The sequence below is a fragment of the Alosa alosa genome, chromosome 7 (assembly GCF_017589495.1).
Source record: "Alosa alosa isolate M-15738 ecotype Scorff River chromosome 7, AALO_Geno_1.1, whole genome shotgun sequence".
Classification (NCBI taxonomy): Eukaryota; Metazoa; Chordata; class Actinopteri; order Clupeiformes; family Clupeidae; genus Alosa; species Alosa alosa.
In genome coordinates, this window is record NC_063195.1 from 25,374,117 (window position 1) to 25,396,091 (window position 21,975).

The 21,975-nt window shown below is 44.3% G+C and overlaps 2 protein-coding genes across 2 annotated transcripts; both read right to left on the reverse strand.

Moving 5' to 3' along the window:
• Positions 1–1,622: 1,622 nt before the first annotated feature.
• On the reverse strand, positions 1,623–15,167 carry wbp1lb (WW domain binding protein 1-like b). Its single transcript, XM_048249022.1, has 5 exons — positions 14,625–15,167; positions 7,904–8,006; positions 5,706–5,867; positions 2,076–2,484; positions 1,623–1,815 (listed from the first exon to the last, which is right to left on the reverse strand). Exons 1-5 carry the CDS (start codon positions 14,739–14,741, stop codon positions 1,623–1,625), a joined length of 984 nt encoding a protein of 327 aa, XP_048104979.1. The 5' UTR covers positions 14,742–15,167.
• On the reverse strand, positions 15,164–21,934 carry poll (polymerase (DNA directed), lambda). The gene is made up of 9 exons (XM_048248199.1): positions 21,826–21,934; positions 21,407–21,547; positions 20,948–21,245; positions 20,614–20,731; positions 20,040–20,393; positions 19,521–19,694; positions 18,630–18,758; positions 17,224–17,392; positions 15,164–15,950 (listed from the first exon to the last, which is right to left on the reverse strand). Exons 2-9 carry the CDS (start codon positions 21,513–21,515, stop codon positions 15,589–15,591), a joined length of 1,713 nt encoding a protein of 570 aa, XP_048104156.1. The 5' UTR covers positions 21,516–21,547; positions 21,826–21,934; the 3' UTR covers positions 15,164–15,588.
• Between the last annotated feature and the right edge of the window lie 41 nt (positions 21,935–21,975).

A 21,975-nucleotide genomic window follows, 5' to 3' on the forward strand; every position in this document is an offset into this window, starting at 1 on the left:
CATCATTACTGTCAGCATCCTCCATCTCCTCCTCATCATCTCCATCATCATCATCATCATCTCCTCCATCATGACACTAGGTGTGTTCAAGTGATATCGGTGATGACATACCACCGCAACAACAACAATTCTCAAGACATGGTACAATCGTGCAAGTTCACTCTGATTCAGAAAGGACTATTTCGGTAATGTCAACCTGAGATATTCCTGACACCCATGGATAAACATTTCACCCCATGTCATACAGTACAACAACCTGGATCTCCTGTATAAGACACTCCCATATGGAAAAACATCTGTCAAATACACTGCAAAGCTAATGGCAATGTCTGACGGGCGAGCGACTACCCATATGGAAAAAGGTCTATAAAAACATACATTACACATGTCATGTAAAATATAGTTGTGTGATAATTCTAGTAAAGAACTTGCATATTTCAAACTGAAATGGCATAATGCCCTTTAACATGCAAGAGAGATCATATATAAAACATATTTTCTATGTTAGCATATATGAAAAGGACCATATTTATGTGTTAACACACATATCATTTATACTGTATATAAATGGATGTGTGAATTTTATAGATTTTTTTTATATGGGTTGTCTTCACGTAAAAGCACTGTGTGAGGTTTTTAAAGTGGCAACTTGGCCAAGAAAGCACTTGAAGCTAAACCACAAAAGCACTTAATCAGTACAGGCATTATTCGAGGTGGTGTGTACAAAATGTCCTCACAGAGACTGTTTCGTACAAATTGTGATGAGGCAAGCTAAGCAGGGTCCCGCCGAGGGTTAAGACTGTGCAGATATTTGTAGTATTACACGGTGGACAAAAAAAAAGAATGAAATGTACGAAGACAAGACAACAAGAAAACAAGCAAGTGCAAAAACAGGAATCATGTATGTTATTTTGGTTTAACGTGATTTTCATGATCTCCGTTCAACAAGCGAAAACAGTGTTACCATGAGGACCATGAGGTCACACAATCTTCTTTTGGTATAAAACAAACAAACAAAAAAACAAAGCACCATCTGCAAAAAGAGGCACTTGTCTGTTAGTATGTTGACTTACTGCTTCACCCCCTCCCTGCTACACCCTGCACACACACACACACACACACACACACACACAAAAAAGTGAACTGAACATTAGTCACTGGTGAAGCCACCAGATGGCGCTGTAGTCTCAGTGAAGACGTTTAGCCAGGAAAGGGCCGTCTCGCTCAGATCCTTCACTGTTGTCTGCTCCTCTCACCTTTAAAATGAGCCAGGCAGGGTGTAACAACTGACCACACTCACTGTCGGGTGCAAAATCCAGACATAAAGCAAGGAGGGCCAGAAGGCTCCTCCCAAAATACCATCAAAAGGCCACTGTGGCATAAACACAAACGCACAGTGAGTGGAAGGTGCTTCAGTACGAAATAGGCTTCAACTTACCCCCAAGGACAACAACCGAGCAACAATCCTTCAACTGTGTGTGCGCACCTACACACACACACACACAAACTCACTCAAGTTCAAGCACGCACTATAAGAAAAAAAAATGCTCTTCTTCTGTTCTTTAACACTCTCTCTCTCCCTCTCCGTCACTCCCTCTGTCCCAGATGGAGGGAGCTGGTGCTCAGCTGTGTGGCGGCGTCTCCTGCTCGTTGATGGTGTGGAGGAGGAGGCACACGGGCGGGTGTGGCTGAGACGAGGGGGACACCCCCCTGCTCTCTGCCCCTCTCCTCTCCACGGCCACTTGCCCCTCGGTGTCACAACGGTGGCTGCAGGCCTCGCAGAAGTCGTCTGGGAAACCGTTACCGTTGCTGCTGCTGCTGCGCCGCCACCACTGTCGTCATCATCTCGCTGCTGCTCGGCGCTCAGCAGCCCTTCCAGTTCCGCTTTGGGGTCGCGGATCTCCAGCGAGCCCCTATGACCCCCGCCCCCGCTAACAAGCTCCCCGCCAACGACGGCCCCTCCTCCGCGTCCACACACGCACACCTCGATCCCTGAGTCACCGGTGAAACGCCGGGGCCGGCCCCCACCCCCCCTCTCCTTCCCCCCACCCCCAGGAGGAGGAGGAGGAGGAGGAGGAGGAGGAGGAGGAGGAGGCTGCTGCATCTCCCCCCCCAGCAGAGGCTCCTTCTGCAGGTCCCCGGCACTGCCGCTGCTGCCCGTGCTACCGCGCTTCTCCAGGCCTCCGATGACGACGGGCTCCTCCTCCGGGGTCTTGTGCAGGTGGTAGCCCGGCGGGGGGTCGATCTCCTCGGGGCCAGGCCTGGGCCGAGAAGAGGACAGCAGGGCGTCCGGGGTCGGGGGGGCGTGCGGGGACGTCTGGAGGGACGGGGGCAGCAGGAGGCTACTGGGCTGGTCCCCCGGGCTGTGGGCGCCGCTGGGCAGGGCAGCCGCGGTCGTGTGCAGGGCACTGTAGGGGGGAGGAGGGGTGGGCGGCCGGTTCACCACCTCCTCGTAGTCTGGGAGCAGGTAGCTGGGGAGGAACCCTACAGACACAAAAGAGGATTGAGAGTCAGACATGAAAGACCAAGAGCAGTGTTTGCACTATGCTTATAATAATAGTACGTAGTAATAGTAAAGGTAAAAAGGGAAAAAAAAAAAAAAAAAAAAAAAAAAAAAACAGCTTTTCCTTTAAAAAGAAATGAAAATCATTTAGTTTCCTGATCAATACATCATTTGACAAAACATAAATTTACACACACATTTAGAGAGATAGTTTCATCACAGCTTGAACTTTGACACAGTGCAGTGAAGTGCACCAAGTGAACTTTTTTTCTTACTTGTTCCTACTATTGTTGACATGGATATATATAGACATCCATTTGGTCATCCCAACTAATCTCGTATTGATCAGAGAGCAAACAGCCCTCGCTGAAACAGCCAAATTCAATGTTTGAATTCCCTTCTTTGTCGCATCCTCATTTAAGATATTAAGCCTGTCACAGGAACTTATGATTCTCTTGTTCAGTTCTACACTGGACTTGAATTAGGAACCTCAGGCACAGATATTCCAAAAAAACACACATATGATTTTGGCCTATTGATTATTATAATGTGGTTCATTGAAAGCTCTGTTAGTCACTTCGAATAAAAGCGTCAGTTAAATGACCAAATCTAACACAAATTCTGATTGCACTACATAAACTTGCATATAGTACTACATATACTTGCATATAGTACTATTTGGTATAACAGGGGCCACATTTTATAATTTTTTTAGTTTCATTATCACCTCACAAAAAAACATATTTGTCTGCCATTTTTTAAAAAATCATTTAACTTTAACTTCCTTAAGGATTTATTTATCTCCTTTATCTCACTATACCCACAAGGTCTGTGTCAATTGCCTGTGATGTATGTAAGGTGCATGTCCGTATGTCATTCCCATGTATGTGTTCATGTATGTGCATCTCTGTGCCTGTGACCATGAAGGATGAAAAGCTGTATGGAAAATGTGAAAAAGAATTTCCCCAAGGGGACAACTAATAAACTAACTAACAACTCTTGGGCTTCAAAAACGCACTTCGACAGGGGTCTTCGCTACTACAGAGCACACTACTTCATATTACTAATGGCCTCCTTACACCAAACAACTCTGACGAGATTTGAGAAAGATCCTTGAAAGATTGTAGTCTTTTGAGTAAAGCTTGAATAGGGGGCATGAGTTAAAAGACTCCAATCTTTCAAGAGTCTTTCCCAAAATCTTGTCAAAGTTGTTTGGTGTAAGGATATTAGTTGAGAGTGTCATTGATTCCTTTTCAAACCACAGGCTCAGTAGAACACGGAACAAACATTGGCCATTTAACAAAAAAACAAGATCTACCCCCTGCATGTTACTTACAATTCCACAAATCAAAGACCTCATACACTTTCTAAATGATAAGCCTTGTCATGAAATCACATCAGTCACAAAAAAAATCACATCGGTCCCATGACTTTAAAAGTCAGCGAGGACAAAGACAAAACCATTGCAAGGCCACACTGGTCGTGTGACCACCGGGCAGCAGCTTGCATAGAGGAAGGAAACAGGCCGGCTAAACCAAGTCTCCAGAGATCGCTCTGGTGAGGAAACCAGCTTAACGGAGGTCGCGGAAGTCAGAAACAACGACCGAACAAACCGACTGAAAACAAGATGCCAGTTGTGCCCACTGTGCAAGGTCTTTGGCACTCGGTCAACGCCTGGCAGTGGCAGTGACGGAAAACTGGGCTTTTCGGTATCATTTGGAAAGGGAAAAAAAAATAGGAAGAAAGGGAATCAGTGATCTCAAACAAACGAGGTTTACACCACACTGGGACAGAACGTGACATTAAACATGTCCCAGTTTGTTCGAAATATCCCAGTTTGTCATGGCGAAAAGAGAGGAGACTCCCTAAAGCCTTTTGAGACAAGGTCCAGACACAGTCGCCTGTTACATTCAAACCCTCAAAGGTGTCAAATGTCCCCTCTTTCATGAGCTCTTGCAGGGGACATCGACATGCGATATCCTTTCACTGCAAATCTGGGGTCAGTTCACTTATAAAGAGATAAGCCTGTCGGGAATGAGGGGGAGAGCACATAGGGGTTTAGAGTTATTAGGTGACAATGACCGTTAGTTAAGTCTCCTGAGTTTTAGAACATTTCCTTGAGAGCACAAGTTGGACAGGTTGTCTTGGAGACGGCAATTATTTATTTCACAAAACAACCAACCCACCGAACTTGACAAAACCCTCAACCAACCCACCAAACTTGACAAAAGCACCACTACCCTTTCTGTTTGAATATGCTTCACCAGTTTGAATTGGTTTAAAGTTTTACGGATTAACTACTTGCACCACTCATTGTCGACCACATTGAGACCAAACTTCAGACGTCGCCTCTTGACGTCCTGTGACTGGAATCAAGGATCTGATTGATCACGTTGTGATGACTGTACGCTAGGTCTCTTGGGGCCAGATAACACTTATGACTGTTTGACTGTTTTTGAGAGTCATCACTAGAACAAGCATATCTAAAATTCACCGGCAGATATGCATCATTGCTACTCCACCTTCACAAGATAATCTATTAGTTTAGTGTTTTAAATTAACTAAGCACGCGGTCAGCACAGTTTGCAACCAGCGTGCCCATACATGGAGAGTCTTCAGACCTTCCACACAAGCCTGGTGAGTTTCTAATACATTTTTGAACCCTCATACACATAAACAGTAAGACATGGTGACCCTGGAGTTCACTTAACAGTTATACTAGTAACTTGATGAGAGAGAGAGAGAGAGAGAGAGAGAGAGAGAGAGAGAAGGAAAGAAACAGAGCTGTACAAGTGGTCTCTGAGCCTTATTCACCAGTAGAAAGGCATGGAGTTGTAGTTGTGGAGTAGCAGTAACATTAGTACAGAGGGAAACAGAAGGACGAGTGAGAGGGAGACTGTGTCTCAAACTGCCTACTTGCACACTTCAAATACTTAGTTTAAGTATACAGTGCAGATATTGGGACAATACTAACCATCACTCAGTGCACACTAGCAGTGAACTGAGGGAAGTATGCGGAGACACAGCCAGAGAGATAAAGAGAGAGAGAGAGAGAGAGTGCCTCTGAGCCATATGCGTTCCTACTTAGGTAGAAGGGCATGGAGTTGTAGTTGTGGGTAGCAGTTACATTAGTACAAAGGGAAACAGAGGGATGAGAGAGAGAGTGTCTGTCTGTCTGTCTGTGAGCCGTATGCGTTCCTACTTAGGTAGAAGGGCATGGAGTTGTAGTTGTGGGCCTCCCGGTAGGCGATGAGGTTGATCTCGTGCTGGCGTTGCTGCTGCTGCAGCCGGTGCTTGGTGCGGCGGTGGTGGCACACACAACAGCAGCTTAGGATGAAGATGATGGCCCACACCAACCAGAACCCTGCGCAAACAAACAAGACTAAATAAAGGAGCATTTTTCCCACATGTACGCTTCTCATTGATGTAAGGATGGAGATATGCTATGTAGTCTTCGGGGTCAATCAGATGACTCTTTTAAACTTTTAAGCAATATCTCAGCGGTTATGGTGGTGTCTGCAGTTCACTGATTACACAATGTTGTCCATCCTAAACAAAAAAGGTCGCAATGGCATGGAATCCTGCTATTCAAATACGCTATGCAGTCCTTAGATCTTCTGACGAGATGCTCTTTCAGTAAACATTAACATTTTTAGTCAATGTCTGTAAATGACTGAATACACAGAACCCTGCCCAGCACAAACAAAAGTGGACACCAACATGTAGTCAAGTTTTTTCTCCCCCCATTTATGGTATCTGGGCAATATGGCTAAGACAAAGTGGATGCTGACATGTTGGTGGTTTAATGTTCCCATTCAGAGGCATATGAGAATGCTGACGCAACAGTGTTCCCCACATAATTGAATTCTATTTGTGGTGATAGGTGACGGGGGTGTTCACAGTTCTGAACAAATTTCAATGTTTTCTTTAAACGTGCATGCAGGTTTGTTGATGAACAGAGACACAAGGAGCGGCTGTGCAAAGGTGCACATAGCTATACAATGAAAGGATTTCATCCAATTTAAGTAGTACAACATAGAAAACCATTGTGTGGTGGTCAGTGTTGATATTGTGGTGGGCCGTCACGAATAAGTCAATGAAAGGAAACATTGCGCAACACGTGAAAGGAGACCACTACGGCTCTATTGGGAGGGTGTATCACCAGTAAACAGAATAATAGGGTCAGAAGTTAACAGACTAGAAGATCTGAAACATCTAATACCTATGAGCTGTTAGTTATTCAGTGTAATGGTCTTAATCTGTCAAATGCTCCCTGCTTACATCCAGCTGCCTTCTTCCCCTCCGACAATAGAGAACAACAGGACCTCTAAATTCAAATGTAATTTATTTATTTTTCTCTTAAACCAAATTTAAAAGAGGCCTGCGGGAAGATTATCGCAATCACTCGTTGGGAGTTGAATCCTTGATCACGGCCATGGCTACGCTAAATCTGAAGACACATGGGGCAACTATCTGAGCAGTGCTGCAGGGCAGTGTTCCTCATTGTTGTGGTTCTGGCATGTTCCCATTGATATTGGGCAACATTTTATTTTCTGGAGAACTTGAATTATCAGTAAGCAATCAGTCATGATCATTCAACCAAAATAAACGGAACTAGTTATGTGGTTTTCCAATGCATCATCGCCTTAAGGCACGGATCAAACTGGAAATAACGAAGCGTCAGCGGTATTGCATAATGCAACGCTCAGACCATAATAAGTTACACTATATCTCGTTCCTAAGTAACACAAACGGTCTACGTTCTATTGCCTAAACTTGAATTATCAGTAAGCAATCAGTCATGATCATTCAACCAAAATAAACGGAACTAGTTATGTGGTTTTCCAATGCATCATCGCCTTAAGGCACGGATCAAACTGGAAATAACGAAGCGTCAGCGGTATTGCATAATGCAACGCTCAGACCATAATAAGTTACACTATATCTCGTTCCTAAGTAACACAAACGGTCTACGTTCTATTGCCTAAACTGACAATGGACTATGCTCGTGTTACGCTTTGAAAGTTGAACCACGTTCAAATTGAAGAGAGGGATGATGAGGAAGAGAAGGATGATAAGGGAGAGAGAGGGATGATGAGGAAGAGAATTAGTGAATTAGTGAAACACAAACAGCACACAGTGAACACACAGTGAGGTGAAGCACACACTAATCCCGGCGCAGTGAGCTGCCTGCTACAACGGCGGCGCTCGGGGAGCAGTGAGGGGTTAGGTGCCTTGCTCAAGGGCACTTCAGCCGTGCCTACTGGTCGGGGTTCGAACCGGCAACCCTCCGGTTACAAGTCCAGAGTGCTAACCAGTGGGCCACGGCTGCCCTAAAATGCCCTGATGAGGAAGAGAGAGGGATGATGAGGGTGAGAGAGAAGGATGATGAGCACTTACACCAGAGTTCGTAGTAGTAGCTGCAGCACTGCGTGTTGCCGCAGCAGTGGCCCACTTCACACACATAGCTCTGGTTGTTCAGGCCCTCACAGTGTATTACATTCTGAGAGAGAGAGAGAGAGAGAGAGAGAGACAGAGAGAGAGAGAGAGAGACAGAGAGAGAGAGAGAGAAAGAGAGAGAGAGAGAGACAGAGAGGTGGAGCAGGTGTGTGGGGAAAAATGGAAGAGAAAACATTCTATCAGCTGCATTTGACAGTTTGAAATCATATGAAACAGTCCTAATTGTGAGAGTTCAATTAATCAATAATTTGATTGTATCTAGATCCAGATCCCATCCTATGGTTTAAGGGTCAGCTTGGATGCATCATACCTCTCACATATGAATGTCACTTATGCACCATGTACAAACACAATGAGATCGAGAACACATTTTCTTATATAACAATGAAGTAAGGGGTGTCCTCATGTATTTCAACCCAACTGTATTAAACCCAAGGAGCGTCACCCCCCACGAGAGTCCCTGCCCTCATGAGACAGCAGTGTCCCAGCTGTTCCAAAGGGGGGAGGCAGACTGTTTAGATAAACGTCAAAGCTCTGATCCTCTCCCCCCACACCCTCACCAAAACCACCACTTTCCACCCCCAAAAAAAAGATTAAATTAAATGATTATCTCCTAGTCCAGACGTCACACGAAGGAGTCAGTCAAGCTAAAGCTCGCCCCAGTTCAAATCCAACCTGCTGACCCGTGTCAAACTCCTCGGCTTCTGTGGTTCGCGTTGCATCAGTGTTGTGAAGTGTTGCCTCACAAACCCATTTAGAGCACAATGCAAACAGCCAAACCCCTCCCGTGGCCTCAGGCCACTGCACAACCAACAGCTGAGGCCAAGGATCAGATAAGGTGAAAGAAAACTTGCCCTAAATGCTGATTGCTTGAGTCAGATCAGCGGAGAACAGGAGGGGGGGCAGACAACACAGAGAGTATGGTCCATAGACGAGTAAACAATGACAAGATTTCCCTTCACTTTTCAAACTAGACAGGAAACTTCTGACTATGACTAAAGCAGCTCCAGCTTATCACGAAAAAACACAGAAAGTCCAAGCTGTCTCAGAGGCTGTCCCAGAGGGCTGTTCAAAGCAGGGTCATTCACTCACCTTTTAAAACAAAAGAGTGCTTTAAAACAACCTAGTATAGTTTCTCTCTCCCTCTCAATGTCAGTTAATCATTACATGGTAAAAGAGTAGATGTTAGTCCTCTACCGGCCATGTGCCCAGATGGAGTGACATGCTTATCAGCTGCTCCTCAATCCAGTGTGGTTCTTCTACACAGCAGGGTCACAATGCCAAGGGGGGAAAAGAAAGACTCACTCACTCTCTCACTCTCTCACTCTCTCTCTCTCCTCCCTCTCCTCTCTCTCTCCTTTCTCTCTCTCTCTCGGGATTGCTCAGCGGAATTTTCCAGCCAGCATTGTAGAGTGAGCCATGAGTATGGGCACTTTATAATAAGGTGCTCTCTCTGTATTCAGAGCTTGTGTGTGTGTCAACTGTTCAGGGTGTGTGTTATGAGGCTTGCCATTCCTGTGTTACCCTGTATCTTTTTTATACTCTCAATCTCTCGATCACTCACATACACACTCTCTCTCACACACACACTCACACTCAAACACACACACACAATGTACAGTCAGGCCAGCGAAACAAAGCCCTTCTCCAGCTAGACCACACCACACCACTCTCTCACTAACCATATAAAACACACACACACACAAAACAAAACATTTTGTTCTCTTCCGTCCTCTCCTCTCGAACAGTTTTTTTTTTTTCTTTCTCACATCGACTCAGTTCAGCACACGGGAGCCCACATACTTTTGACTTGGCAAGCACTCTCCTGCATGGCACACACACTAACGCTGGTGTGCCTGTACAAAAGCAAACACAAACACACTCCTGTTGACACAACACAACAACCACGGTTCCCTACAGATGGCCACACCACAGCAGGGTAGGAGTGTGTTTGTGTGTGTGTTGTGCAGCAGCCTTTTCTGAGGCACTCAAAGTCATACAATGACAATTTCACGCATTTCTATACTAATCCAGAGAGGTCAAGGTCTTCCTTCAGGTAGATTTATAACCACCAGTGGGCAAAGTTAACCCCCAACCTGACCTGTACACGCTAAACACACACACACACACACACACACACACACACACACACACACACACACACACAAAACCCCTATGGTTAATGCTCTGTGTGCTGTTCAAATCTGTTTCTGATCCTGTCTTGTCTTGAAGTTCAGGACTGCTCTCCAAATTGTGCTCTCCAAACGATTAGCCCTTTTCTTGGTTTTCATACACATTAACAGCTCAGTGCTCTACGTGATAGATTTACATGAAAAAAAAAAAAAAAAAAAAAAAATGATAACACTATTCATTCGTACCGACTGCTGGGTCTAATTAGACTTATTTTTTCTGAGTGATCTTCTTTCTAAATATCTGCCCTCTCACTCTAAACACAGGCACCCACAGATAGTGTTAAGCCGCTAAGGCAGACAAAACCTCTCAGCTGATAAACAAAGATTGACAGAAGACAAGCACCTCTTCTTCTCTGGCTTTTGAGATGGCAGTGGAATGCATTACCCTGCCAGAGGATCATCATCATCATCTTCTCAATGACTTCAACCTACCCAAAACCCTTATGAGACACTGCTGAAATGGGGAGATACCAAACACACTCCCAATATGGGTGCCTTAACTGTTCCACATTGTTCCCCCTTAGCCAAGACAGCTAGGCACTTTGGGCATTTGTGGCTGCATTCGATATGGTCTTAAGAAGCATTTAATCCCCTTATCTGATCCCAACTCTTCTCAGTTTAATTGGTCTGAAGTGGACAGCTGTCACTGCCTCCTCCACTCACTCACTAAGTCTCCACCAGCCATCCACCCACATAGGATTATGACTGATATATCTTGTATGAAGAAACCTTTTCATGGGTATTCATCTGAATAGCTCAGGTATTTCATGGATAAACTAATGGCAACAGAAAACTGGAGGATGCATGCATGGATTTGCTTGCAAGCCGATGAAACACTGTTGACAACCTGCAAATACATTTTTGGAGGTTTGGCTCTACACCTTAAATCCTGCTGAGGTTTAAACTGGGTGCGCAGTTTGGGGTGAAGACTTGGTGTCACGATATACCAGAATTGACAATTGGCGAGATAATTTAATTATTACATTAATATTGTGGTAATACAAATATAGAAGGAATATAACACAGTTTTTTATCAAGTTAATCAGGTTGCTCTTTTTATATTTTGTAGACTCTCCAACCCACTCCACTTATTATCTGTTTGCCACAAAAATGACAAAATCACACAAAAGTCTAAAAAAATCGTTAAGGTGAATCTGACTCATTTTGTTCAGATGTCTTACACCAGTGTTTTTCAACCACTGTGCCGGGGCACACTAGTGTGCCGTGAGAGATCATCAGGTGAGCTGCAGAAAATTACCCAAATGTCACTCACTGGTCCAAAAAAGCAACTGTTGCATCAAAGAATTTATAACCACATGCTCTCATTGATTGTATGATTGCACTATTTGTGGTATGCAGGCATTGTACAACGGGAGCCCCATATCCAGTATTCACAGAATCATCACATATCCAGTTCATAACAACAATTAAATTAGATATAGTCACCTACAAATGAAACAGAGGGCACTTGTTTTATTGAGCAGGTCTTGCATTGAAGCCATTATAAGGCCATATTTGTGTATTATTTGAAATTTTAGGCTATGGTATGTTTATTTTTTCTTCACACAGTTAGTTAGTGTGCCGTGGGACATTTTAGGTATACAGAATGTTTCAGTTCTACCTTTCAACTTTCATTAAGAACTCAAATGCAAACAAGGGAACATACACTTTTTAGCCTACCTATGCAGTCTCTGGTTATATGCAGTGGTGTAGTCTACGTGGTGTACCCACTTAAGTATACCCACTTAAAATAGGCAAGGACAGGTATTAACATTTGGGATTGATCACAGTATACCCACTACACAGTATACCCACTACAACTAACTAGACTACACCACTGGTTATATGTGAGAAAAACTGGTATGGAATAGACAACAGCTGCCTTGTTCAGTCTTGTTCAATTTTTTACATTGCATTATGTTATTACAATTTAAAAAGGGCTAAATACAGGGCTCGAATTATCTTTTTGTCTTTAAGGGGGTCTCTATCTCATAAAAAGTTGGCACACCCCGCGCATAGCCTAACAAGGCGATACAATGAAATAGTATAGGCGCAAGTGGCGCTTTGCGCAGTAGGCTACAGTATATGCGCACGATAGGCCTAGGCTTTACCTTGACACACGCACACAACAGACAGATTTTTTCATAGAAATTGATTACTTTTAATTAATTACAAAATAGTATTGATTGTAATAGTACATATCTCATTTCAATTTAACAATACAAAGAAATAGACTAAAAGATTTAGTCTGTGTCAATTCTTCATTTCACAACGTAACTTATTTAAACTAGACCACCGTCTCAGATAGGCTATCCTCAGTGTCAAACACAATAATGCATGTAGTGTAACTTACAGGGGGAAAAGCACTAACTGGCAGAAATGAATAAAGCCAGCCAAACTATGTTCTAGTAGGCTAATGTGTTGAACCGTGGAAAATTAATAGACGAACAATTTTAGAGTTTGCACTGAGATATTGTCGGGTAGCCATCGAATATTCCGCCATCAGAGATTGCTACAGGTGTTTCAAAATAGCTGGGAACTTTCCGGAGCTCTGAATGGCTAGCTAGATCATCAGACAACACAATCATTGTAGGCTGGATTATGGGCCATCATTTATGGCTTTGTCAATCAACATAGAATAGGTGAAGCGCAAGTTCAACAGCAAACAGGGCTTTTCAGCACGTATCAAACGTAGGCTAGCCCAACGCCTATGCAAATAGACAAAACACTCACATCAAAGCAGGGTGACTTCTTCAGATTTGCGAGTGCTTTCAAATCGATACGGTTTGCTCATATAGTCTAGTGGTGTGGTGGTGAAGTGTCATGCTTTGTTCAAGAGCGTAGTGTAGGTCTACGTCCCGTAGTAGCCTATATTTTAATTTAACGTCTTTAATGGTAAGAGATCGCACAGGGATGGGTAATGAGTTGTTTAAGATTAAATTACAATGCCAGACACCTTCAGATATGAGAGACCCCCTCAGGTTTTTGACTTTGTTGCTTTCATGGGAGCCAGTCCTCACTCTATGGGAGCTCGGCTCCCTCTGGCTCCCACGTAATTCAAGCCCTGGCTAAATATCCCAAAGATTAATCCAATGCAAATACAATAAATAAACAACAACAAAGATTTATATTATAAACGTGAAAGACACACATGGTGAGTGTAGATAATTGGATAAAGGATACAGATAAAGGCCACAAACAGCTAGCTCTTCTCTACCAAGGGGGGAAAAAACACTAGACACACTATCATTAATCGCTTCGACTTTGGAACAGACAAGAGAAGCTTGATAGCCTACAGACAGGTGTGATACAGAAGGCTAGTGGCTCATCCTGTTCTATGGATGGACAAGTTACACCAATCATCTGAGTTGGTGAGTTACCATCATCTTAAAAACAGTTTTCTAAACTAAAAACTAAACAAGTCTGATGACTTCTGCTCTTTGTCCATTTAAACTAAAGGATTAGAATGTCCACGTGCATCTGTTTTGCCTAAATATCCCAGTGATGATACAGTTCACTCTAATTTCAATACAACCTTTTAGCTGAACATTAACATTCATTCGGCTCATGTTGCATGTTCTATGGACAGTGTGTACAACAAATATTGAATGATTCGTAGGTCCATCATGTAACTGAACGTGCTGCCAAAGTAGGCTGCTATATGCCCGGCTATATTCTAATCAAACACGTTAGCTGCCTGCTCAGCTGTCACTTGGACTCTGCATCTGCAACATATATCATCCATACATTACGTAAGTTAATCGCCACGTGTGTCTGACCTTACTGGACCCGTCAAATGTGTACAATGCATTGTGTCGTGCAAGGGACTTGCCAACTGATAAGACATAGTTCACTACCTAGCCCCCCCCCCTCTGGATCAGAGAACCCTGGTTGAAACGTGCTACACTGACAGTCCGAAACTGAACTGATTACTTCAGTCTTACAGGGACCTACCTATGTAGGTGTTTGAGATAGTGTGACATGCAGTGATAAAAAAAAACAAAAAAAAAACAACAACAACCGCGTGCTCGCATTCAAACAGTCGATTCAATTCGTTCACACATGTTGGGTCGCCTCAACGATATGCTCCTTCACTTTCGAGTTTAAGCAATGTAGAAACCTGCTGAAATTCTGGGCTAACAATTAATTTGTCCACAGATAAAGTGCACCAAGATCCCTCACTGCAAATGTAATCAAATCAAGAACAAACACAACTTTACTTTTGTGTATTGTTAGCAACCATAGTGGTCTCTCAGCTGATGAGATCCACACAATATCAGCCTGATAACGAATGTAACAAGTTTACTGCGACTGACGGTGAGCTGTTGTGCTAGCTATGTAAACAAGCTAATCGTCTGGAACATTGAGATAGACTTGAACTAGACTTCTTCAGGATGAAAGCTGTACATAGAGGGGTGCGCGCGTCAGTAAAAACTTCTGACCACTCAGAAACCATCAAGTGCACTTACCTCGTTGATTGTGACCTCGGTAGGCTTGACAGGACCAGCTACGTAAAGAAACAAACCCATTTTCAAAGTGGACACATTCGGCCTCCGTCGGCTAGCCTGAGTGTCGACAGTCGACATAGAACGGAGTTGTTCAGTCGACCACTATCACAACTCAAACAGGCCGTCCAGCATGCGCCGCCTTCTTAGTTGCAGCCGGTACCACTGGCTGTTCCAGCTGTTACACAAGCTGCGCCTTCAAACTAGAACGCTGGATCAGCTGGGTGTGGCGAAGTCACATCCTTCTCCATGTGCACAACGTGATGGGAACAACTTGTGTTTCTGTCCGCCCACTAAGCGCTTTGCTCTGGGATTGGGCAAAAGTAATCAGCTGGAGGACACCCAACCAATCAAGCGTTGCTCCCAGTTGTAAAGGAACAATGCTTCACCAACGAAACGGTGCGCGGCCACCGTTGAACACAATTAAACAGGTGGTCAGTGGCCACACTGAACTTCAGTAGAAAAAAATGTGACACGAATAAGTAATCTAAAATATGAATAAGCCATTTTGCAGTTTCTTTTTTACTTGTACTTCAGGTATAAGCAGCAAACAATCTACATACACTCAATTTAAGACATGCATACAGTTTTAAAAATATAGATAACTTCATGGTCATAAACCATGACAGCTAGGTTCTTAATCTACATTCTTGCGCTGAACAGTGTTAAAAATTTACCAATACACATTCCCCTGCAAATGTTTTGTGGAAAACTGAGAAAAAAACTCAACATGATGGTTTGCTGTGCACTCCTCTCAGTTTCTGAAAAGTCCTCAGTATCCCTTAACTGTTACCAACATCATCTTAAATAGGAACACACACGTCACATACCAACACGGATCATTTCCCAAAGAAACCTTAAAATATCTCCACAGAAGTCCCGATTCAGGAAAAAAAAAAATCCCTCTTCCCCAAATCCCATCATCACACTACCAGTCTCTCTCGTGGGGTTCCCTGTACGGGACACCCAGGTGAGTGAAGACGTCCTTCTCGCTGTGTGTGGGCAGTGGGCTGCCCACTCCCACCTTGGCGGTGCCCTGGCGGACCACATTGCAGTTGAGCGCGTGCTCGGACAGGCTCATGTGCTTGGTTTTGGCGAGGGCCCGCATGGAACGGTTGAAATGGGCCGAGCCCGTAAAGTATAGCAGCGCGCAGGCGAACTCGCTGTGCGGCACTACGATCACATCCAGGCGCCGGTGACGCTGCCTGGAGCCGGGTAACCGGCATACGCCCATGTACTTCTTCTGCTCACCATTGTCCTCGTTGCTCACCAGGTCGTCCGTGAGAAAGCCTAAAAAAAAAGTGGATATAAAAACAAAAATGTTATTATCAATCAGTGTCCAAGGAGGAGTTTTTGCCTTCCTCTGGAATCAGTAGAACATGTGATTATAATATACTATGACAGGAGAAAAAACAATATCAATAAATTATTAAATTATGTTTAAAAAAAATGGCTTTTTCGTTTGTCTGGAATGCCAACAAATCCCTAACACATATCCAGATATATATTCCCAGTGTTGAGAAAGTGAATATTGTGATCAACCAAAGAGTAGTTTGTGGTTAGGGAGATGTATTTCTATGTGTTTCTATGAGTCTGGCAAAAAGTGACAATATTTTACTTCAACAGTGAAATTAAACCCCTCCCTCCCATGCGCCTGACACTGCATGTTCATTGACTGGAATTGTTAATGACTCGGTAGAATGAAACCACTAGGTTTGTCTCTTATTAAAGGAAGACAAAACTGTGTACGTACAGTTTGTTTTTTGTTTGTTTGTTTTTTCAAAAACTGAATGTACACCGGGAGGACCATGAGAGGTAATTTGCTGAACACTTAATTGGATTAGAACCACAGCCTCTATCTTTAATGTAGTCTGCAGCAAAGATCTGAGACTCTAGATAAACACGTAGACTGCTAGTTTAGCTTTCAGTGTGGTACAATCTCTTTGTAACTTACGTTTAATTAAAAAGTGTTTCAATCGCCTGGGCTTTCCCCCTATGGTAGGCTAGTGCTGTCTCATTTCCAAGGGGAATATTTTCACCCTCATGCCTTGCCACTCAGTTTCGAGGGACAAGTAGGGAAGGCGTACTCAAAGGGGTAGGGGAGGGGAAGGAGTAAGAATGAGAAAGGGGATTGGGGCTAAGTGTTCTCAAAATAAATTACAGCAATTATACCTTGTAGCAGAGATAAAGACGAGAAAAAGACATACAAATAAAGAGACCAACACAACAGTCCACCCAAGCATAGACAGTGCTAAAAGGAGAACTCGATGGCGATTTTCACATAGATCTCTGTTTCTCGAGGTCACCGAGTCGGTACGGGACAAAAAAGTGCTACACTGGGGGCATGAAAATGGGGGCTCATGAATATGCCCCTAGAGTGTAGCACTGTAGCTCCCTGGCAGCGGTTGGCTGCAACTGGAGCTAGGTAGAACCGATTGTTTTATTTTTTCTTTTGTACCAACAGTACTCGTTGACCTTGAGAAACGGAGATGAATGTGAGATGTATGTGCCGGAATTCTCCCTTAAATAGCCGGGCCGTCCGAGACTCTGGATCTGGCCATACCACTCTGATGCAGGATGTGCAGGACTTTACTGAAGATGCCCCTGTGAGACTTTCCGTCCGGGTGAGTGATGAGGACATCCACGTCTCCGCACGTGGCCTTTCCTCGACGGTAGGAGCCACAGGCCACCGACACCAGCCCTGGGTCTACAACATGAGCGGCATCCCGGACCTGCCGGATGGAGGGAAGAAGGATGAGTGAGAGAGAGAGAGAGAGAGAGAGAGAGAGAGAGAGAGAGAGAGAGAGAGAGAGAGAGAGAGAGAGAGAGAGAGAGAGAGAGAGAGAGACAGAATGAGTGAACGAACGAACAAACACACAGACAGAATGAGTGAAAACGCAAGACCATCACGAACGCTGGACAATCTTAGGGAAGTTAATACAGTGTCCATGTGCAGTAATACATTAGATGCAAACAGAGGCAGAGAAGGTCCCTGAGAAGTGAGATGGTGTTGGAAATCTCATCTAGTCCCCTGGCCTTGCTTCTTACTGCTACCTCCAAAAACTTCCCCTCCACAGGTCTGAAGACTTCAAAATCAAATGAGGGTTGACTATGTTTTCTTTCTCCCTCTCACACTCTCGTTCTTCTTTTTCCTTTACCACAGCCCCCCCCACCCCCAGCTTAATCCCTATCTTTCTCTCCTTCCTCCTTCCCTCTCTCCCTCTCTCTTGTGTGTTTCTCCTGCGTCTACCTTGCATTCCGACAATTAGGCACTTAACTCATTCGAGACGGAGTGGTTACATGCTCCACATATCACTGCTGACAGGCCGGAGGGGGACACATGCTACAGTCATCTCCTCGATCTGCTCTTTCTATCTCTAAGCGGGGTCCGCCAGGGGAGGCCAAGAAGGGAAAGCAGCCGTACCCCCGGCAAGAAAAACAACTGGCCCTGTTCCCAAGTCCCGCGAATGACCGAAGGTATCCGCGCGCACGCTGGCCGACTTATGCCGCGCCAAGCGCCAGGAGCGCTCCTCCTCCTCCTTCCCCAGTCCACCTCCAACCCCAACTCCTTTGTCCAAACCCCCACACACACACACACACACACACACACACACACATCACAACGTGCTCTGCTTTCTCCATCAACCACGGAGGGAGGAAGATTGACAATGTGCTGGGGGCCAACGCAAACTTGTGTTCATGCCCTGTTTATTTTAATGTCCTGCTCGGGCTTACAAGCTTTGCTTTTTACTTATTAGTGTGACGAATTCCAGGAGAAGATGCCGTGTCCTTCATGATTTAACAGCGAGGACATAAATCTAATGGCGGGAGTTAAAATTGATGTGGATACCATAGAATATTTATTGGTTGCTCTTTCATTGGAATATTGTTATAAGCTTATATCATTTGTAAGCTGTTTACGGCGTGTTAATTATTTAGGTAGGCGCTCGGTCAGAGTAAACAGTGTACCGTCTTCTCGATGGCAGCTGCTTCTTCGCGTGGCATTCGATCCAGAAAGTCGTCGTAGTGTTTCAGGCCAATTTGCTGTGTGTGATTTAAAGTTGCTTTGGTACGGATGTCATCCAAGGTGCGAAACCCCTGAGAAAATAAATTTGAAGCAAAAATGAAAAGTAGTAGAAGTGAAAGAGCTGTTTTTTACTTAACACATATTTATCACAACTGCAGCTGTTCTAATAATTTAAACTGAAAACAGTGAGGACCACAAGTGACTGAAGCAGTTGAGCTAAACACACAAATAATGTTTCGCACATTTATTTCAGAATGACTATATGCTGCTCATTTATCCTGCCGTTAATTGCTATGAAAGACTTTTTCTAGGCTATGTTTGGGAAAATAAAAGAGACAGAACATAAGTGTACAAAAGCAACAAATCTGTTTCTGGGGTTTTATGTCATTAAACCTGATACACTAAATGAAGATGCAAAGATTCCCCTGAAATATCTGACTGTCTGACAACGTTTGGCAGGTTGATAAACATCGGCAGCTCACACAGGTAATACAAGGCGACTCAACAGACAGTCGGCATCGCAGTGTGTGCTGTAGTAGTATAGTTTGTTTATTTATTTATTTGTCTGTCTGTTTCTGCAGTAAGAAGATTGGATAAAATTGAAAACATTTCCTGACGAGCCATAAAGGCAAATGCACACCTAGCCAATTTCAAAGCACACGCTGTGATGCCGACTGACTGTTGTGTCTTTGATAGCTCATCAGGACATTTCTTACATTTTGTCCAATAGACTAACTGCATCAACAAATAAATAAACAAATAAACAAACTATACCACTACAGCACACTCATAAACAGCATCAGGTGTGTAGTGGGGTGGGCTCTGTGTCTCACCATCTGGTACCACAGGTGTGCGGTTTTGGCTCCCACGCCCCAGATGTTGGTGAACAGCTCTAGCACGGGCACGTCGTCCCCCATGTGGTCCAGCTTGCGCAGGTGTCCACTCTCCATGATCTCCATAATCTTGTCAGCCATTTTGTGGCCGATGCCTGGGATCTGACACGCTTCCTTTCGACCGACAAGGAATAAACAAATGTCAGGACAACAAAGCATTGCGTTATACCTGCTGGCACAGAGTAATGGATGGAACAATTGGAAAATTCTGGGCAGATGTTTATAAAAAACAATTTGGCACATAATTATAGCTTGGTGACCCCTAAATAGCAAGCAAGCTATCAATCACTGAAAATCTCACTGCAGTCATTGTTTTTATATACAAAAACATGTGGGGACCCGTCTGGAAATGGAGCTGCATTTTTGCAACAAAGCACTGTGATGTACAACGTACCCCAGGACAAAAAATAAATAAATAACAAAATAGCACTGGCCAAATCACACAACAGCAGCACGCACCTCATAAGACGTGACTGGCTTGTGGTAACTCTTCAGGGCGTTGACGGCTTTGGAGTAGCCCAGGGCACGCCACCTGTCCCCCTTGTGTGTGTAGGCCTTGGCCAGAGGCTCTAGCTTGTCTGTCAGGTGCTTGTTGTGGTTGTTGCCCTTGGTGACGGAAGACTGGGCACACACCCACTTCCCAGGCAGGCTGGGCTGTGGAGTGGCAGGGGCGGTAGCAACCGTGGTGTCCGGTGGGCTCGAGGGACCTTCTGTAGGGTGATGGCCACCCATCAGTGCATCCAGGTCATTTTGGGACACGCCATCCTCATCCCTGTAGTTGTCCTTACGTTCCTGCGTTTGTGTTTGCGTCATCTAGAGGCACAAGAGAGAGGGCTACATCATTTGTTTCTGCAGCTCCGTTGATAACCGCAAGTTGTTCAATTTTTGCTAGCATTCGCATATTCAGTTCAGCATGTACTACTCACTGTGTGCTATGTGACAATTCAGACTTCCCTGTAACATCACTACAAATTACAAAAAGTAGTTGCATTCCTTTTAATGTGATGCCCATGTCCCAGAGTTCCCGCTTTACCGTATCCGCTGGGTCTTCATGCACTGATTGGAAGTTATGCTGTTGTGTCATATCTTCTTTGGTAGCGTTGTTTTTAACAGGGTCTTCTTTTGCCTTGCTTTTATTGTCTTGCATGTCCCTGCAAAACAAGGTACAGATGCTTACACATGAGGATTGAAGACAATCCCCATTGTTAAAAAGTGACTACCAGCAACACTAAGCTACACAGAAATAAGATCCACAGTTCAAAGCATTCCTTAAGTTATACTTCTGAGACTATGAAGATTAACTTTAGTCACACAAGGAGCAATTTAAGGTTTCTGGTAGAAACCGAGCCAGTGTTACAGTGTAATACCTGTCTGGAAGAAGAAGACAGTGGGCTGTAGTGTCCAGTAACCGTTTTTCAGATATGCACATGCTCAGCCAAGAACACTTCACCAATTTGACTGAGGAAGACAAGGCGTCTTGTTTCAGCAGCCTCAAAGCTCGCTCACAGTCCATGGTATCCTCCACAATGACATGGGTCACACCAGGGCCTAGCGCTTGCTCAATCTTTCCCCCATTCTGGGTGATCTGTCTCTGGAAGATCTCACATCTGGCTTTCCCAATGCCAGCTGGAAGGATGTATATGGAGACACCTTGGAACCCAGTGCCTGCAAGCATGAGCGAAGAAACATGAAAGCTGAGGTTGTTCAAGACGTAGACGGTTTAAGGACATCTTTCACAACTCCCTTTTTCACACACACTCACAATAACACACACACACACACACACACACACACACACACACACACACACACACACAAGCTTTTACCTGTTACAATTTCATCGGACTTCTTCTTGGGTGGAGGTGCACCCTTGGTCTCGGCGACCTTTAATCGCTTCACTTTTGGAAAGGCTTTTAAAATACCGTGGGCCTCCATTTTGCCAAGACATGGAGATCCCGTAGACACTTCTGAAACACGAAAATAACATCCATGTTCTAATAATAATTTAACTGTGCCACCACCGACATCTAACGTTAACGTCAATGTGCACAAACAGTGTGCTCACACTAACTTTGATCAGGTAAAATTGGTCAATGAAGACTGGAAGGCGGAAATACATGCATATGGAACTTGGAGTCATGCCCATAGAACGATGGATGTTTTACAAAGATCATGCCGTGTGCCAAAACGCAGTCTCAATTAGATTTTTGGTTAAGCGTAATCAGCAATGCAAACGTTTACTCACCAACACTGACCCACGATAAAATACACTGTGGAGCCAGGGAGCCAGACGGGCTCTGGTGGAGCTCTGTCCGTAGACGGGCTCTGGTGTTAGTTTAAAAAAAAAATACTACTTCCGGGTCACACGTGGATCCAACCAACACGCGCAATAAAA

Excerpts from the sequence above, each read along its gene's own strand:
- poll (XM_048248199.1), bottom strand. The coding sequence starts at position 21,515 with ATGGAGGCCCACGGTATTTTAAAAGCCTTTCCAAAAGTGAAGCGATTA. Across the intron at positions 20,732-20,947 it reads TGTCTTCTTCTTCCAGACAG|GGACATGCAAGACAATAAAA; the intron begins GTATTACACTGT and ends CTTGTTTTGCAG. Across the intron at positions 18,759-19,520 it reads CACACCTGTGGTACCAGATG|GGGTTTCGCACCTTGGATGA; the intron begins GTGAGACACAGA and ends TTATTTTCTCAG.
- wbp1lb (XM_048249022.1), bottom strand. The coding sequence starts at position 14,741 with ATGTCGACTGTCGACACTCAGGCTAGCCGACGGAGGCCGAATGTGTCC. Across the intron at positions 8,007-14,624 it reads CCGAGGTCACAATCAACGAG|AATGTAATACACTGTGAGGG; the intron begins GTAAGTGCACTT and ends TCTCTCTCTCAG. Across the intron at positions 1,816-2,075 it reads CCTCCTCCTCCTCCTCCTCC|CAGCAGCAACGGTAACGGTT; the intron begins TCCTCCTCCTCC and ends GCGGCGCAGCAG.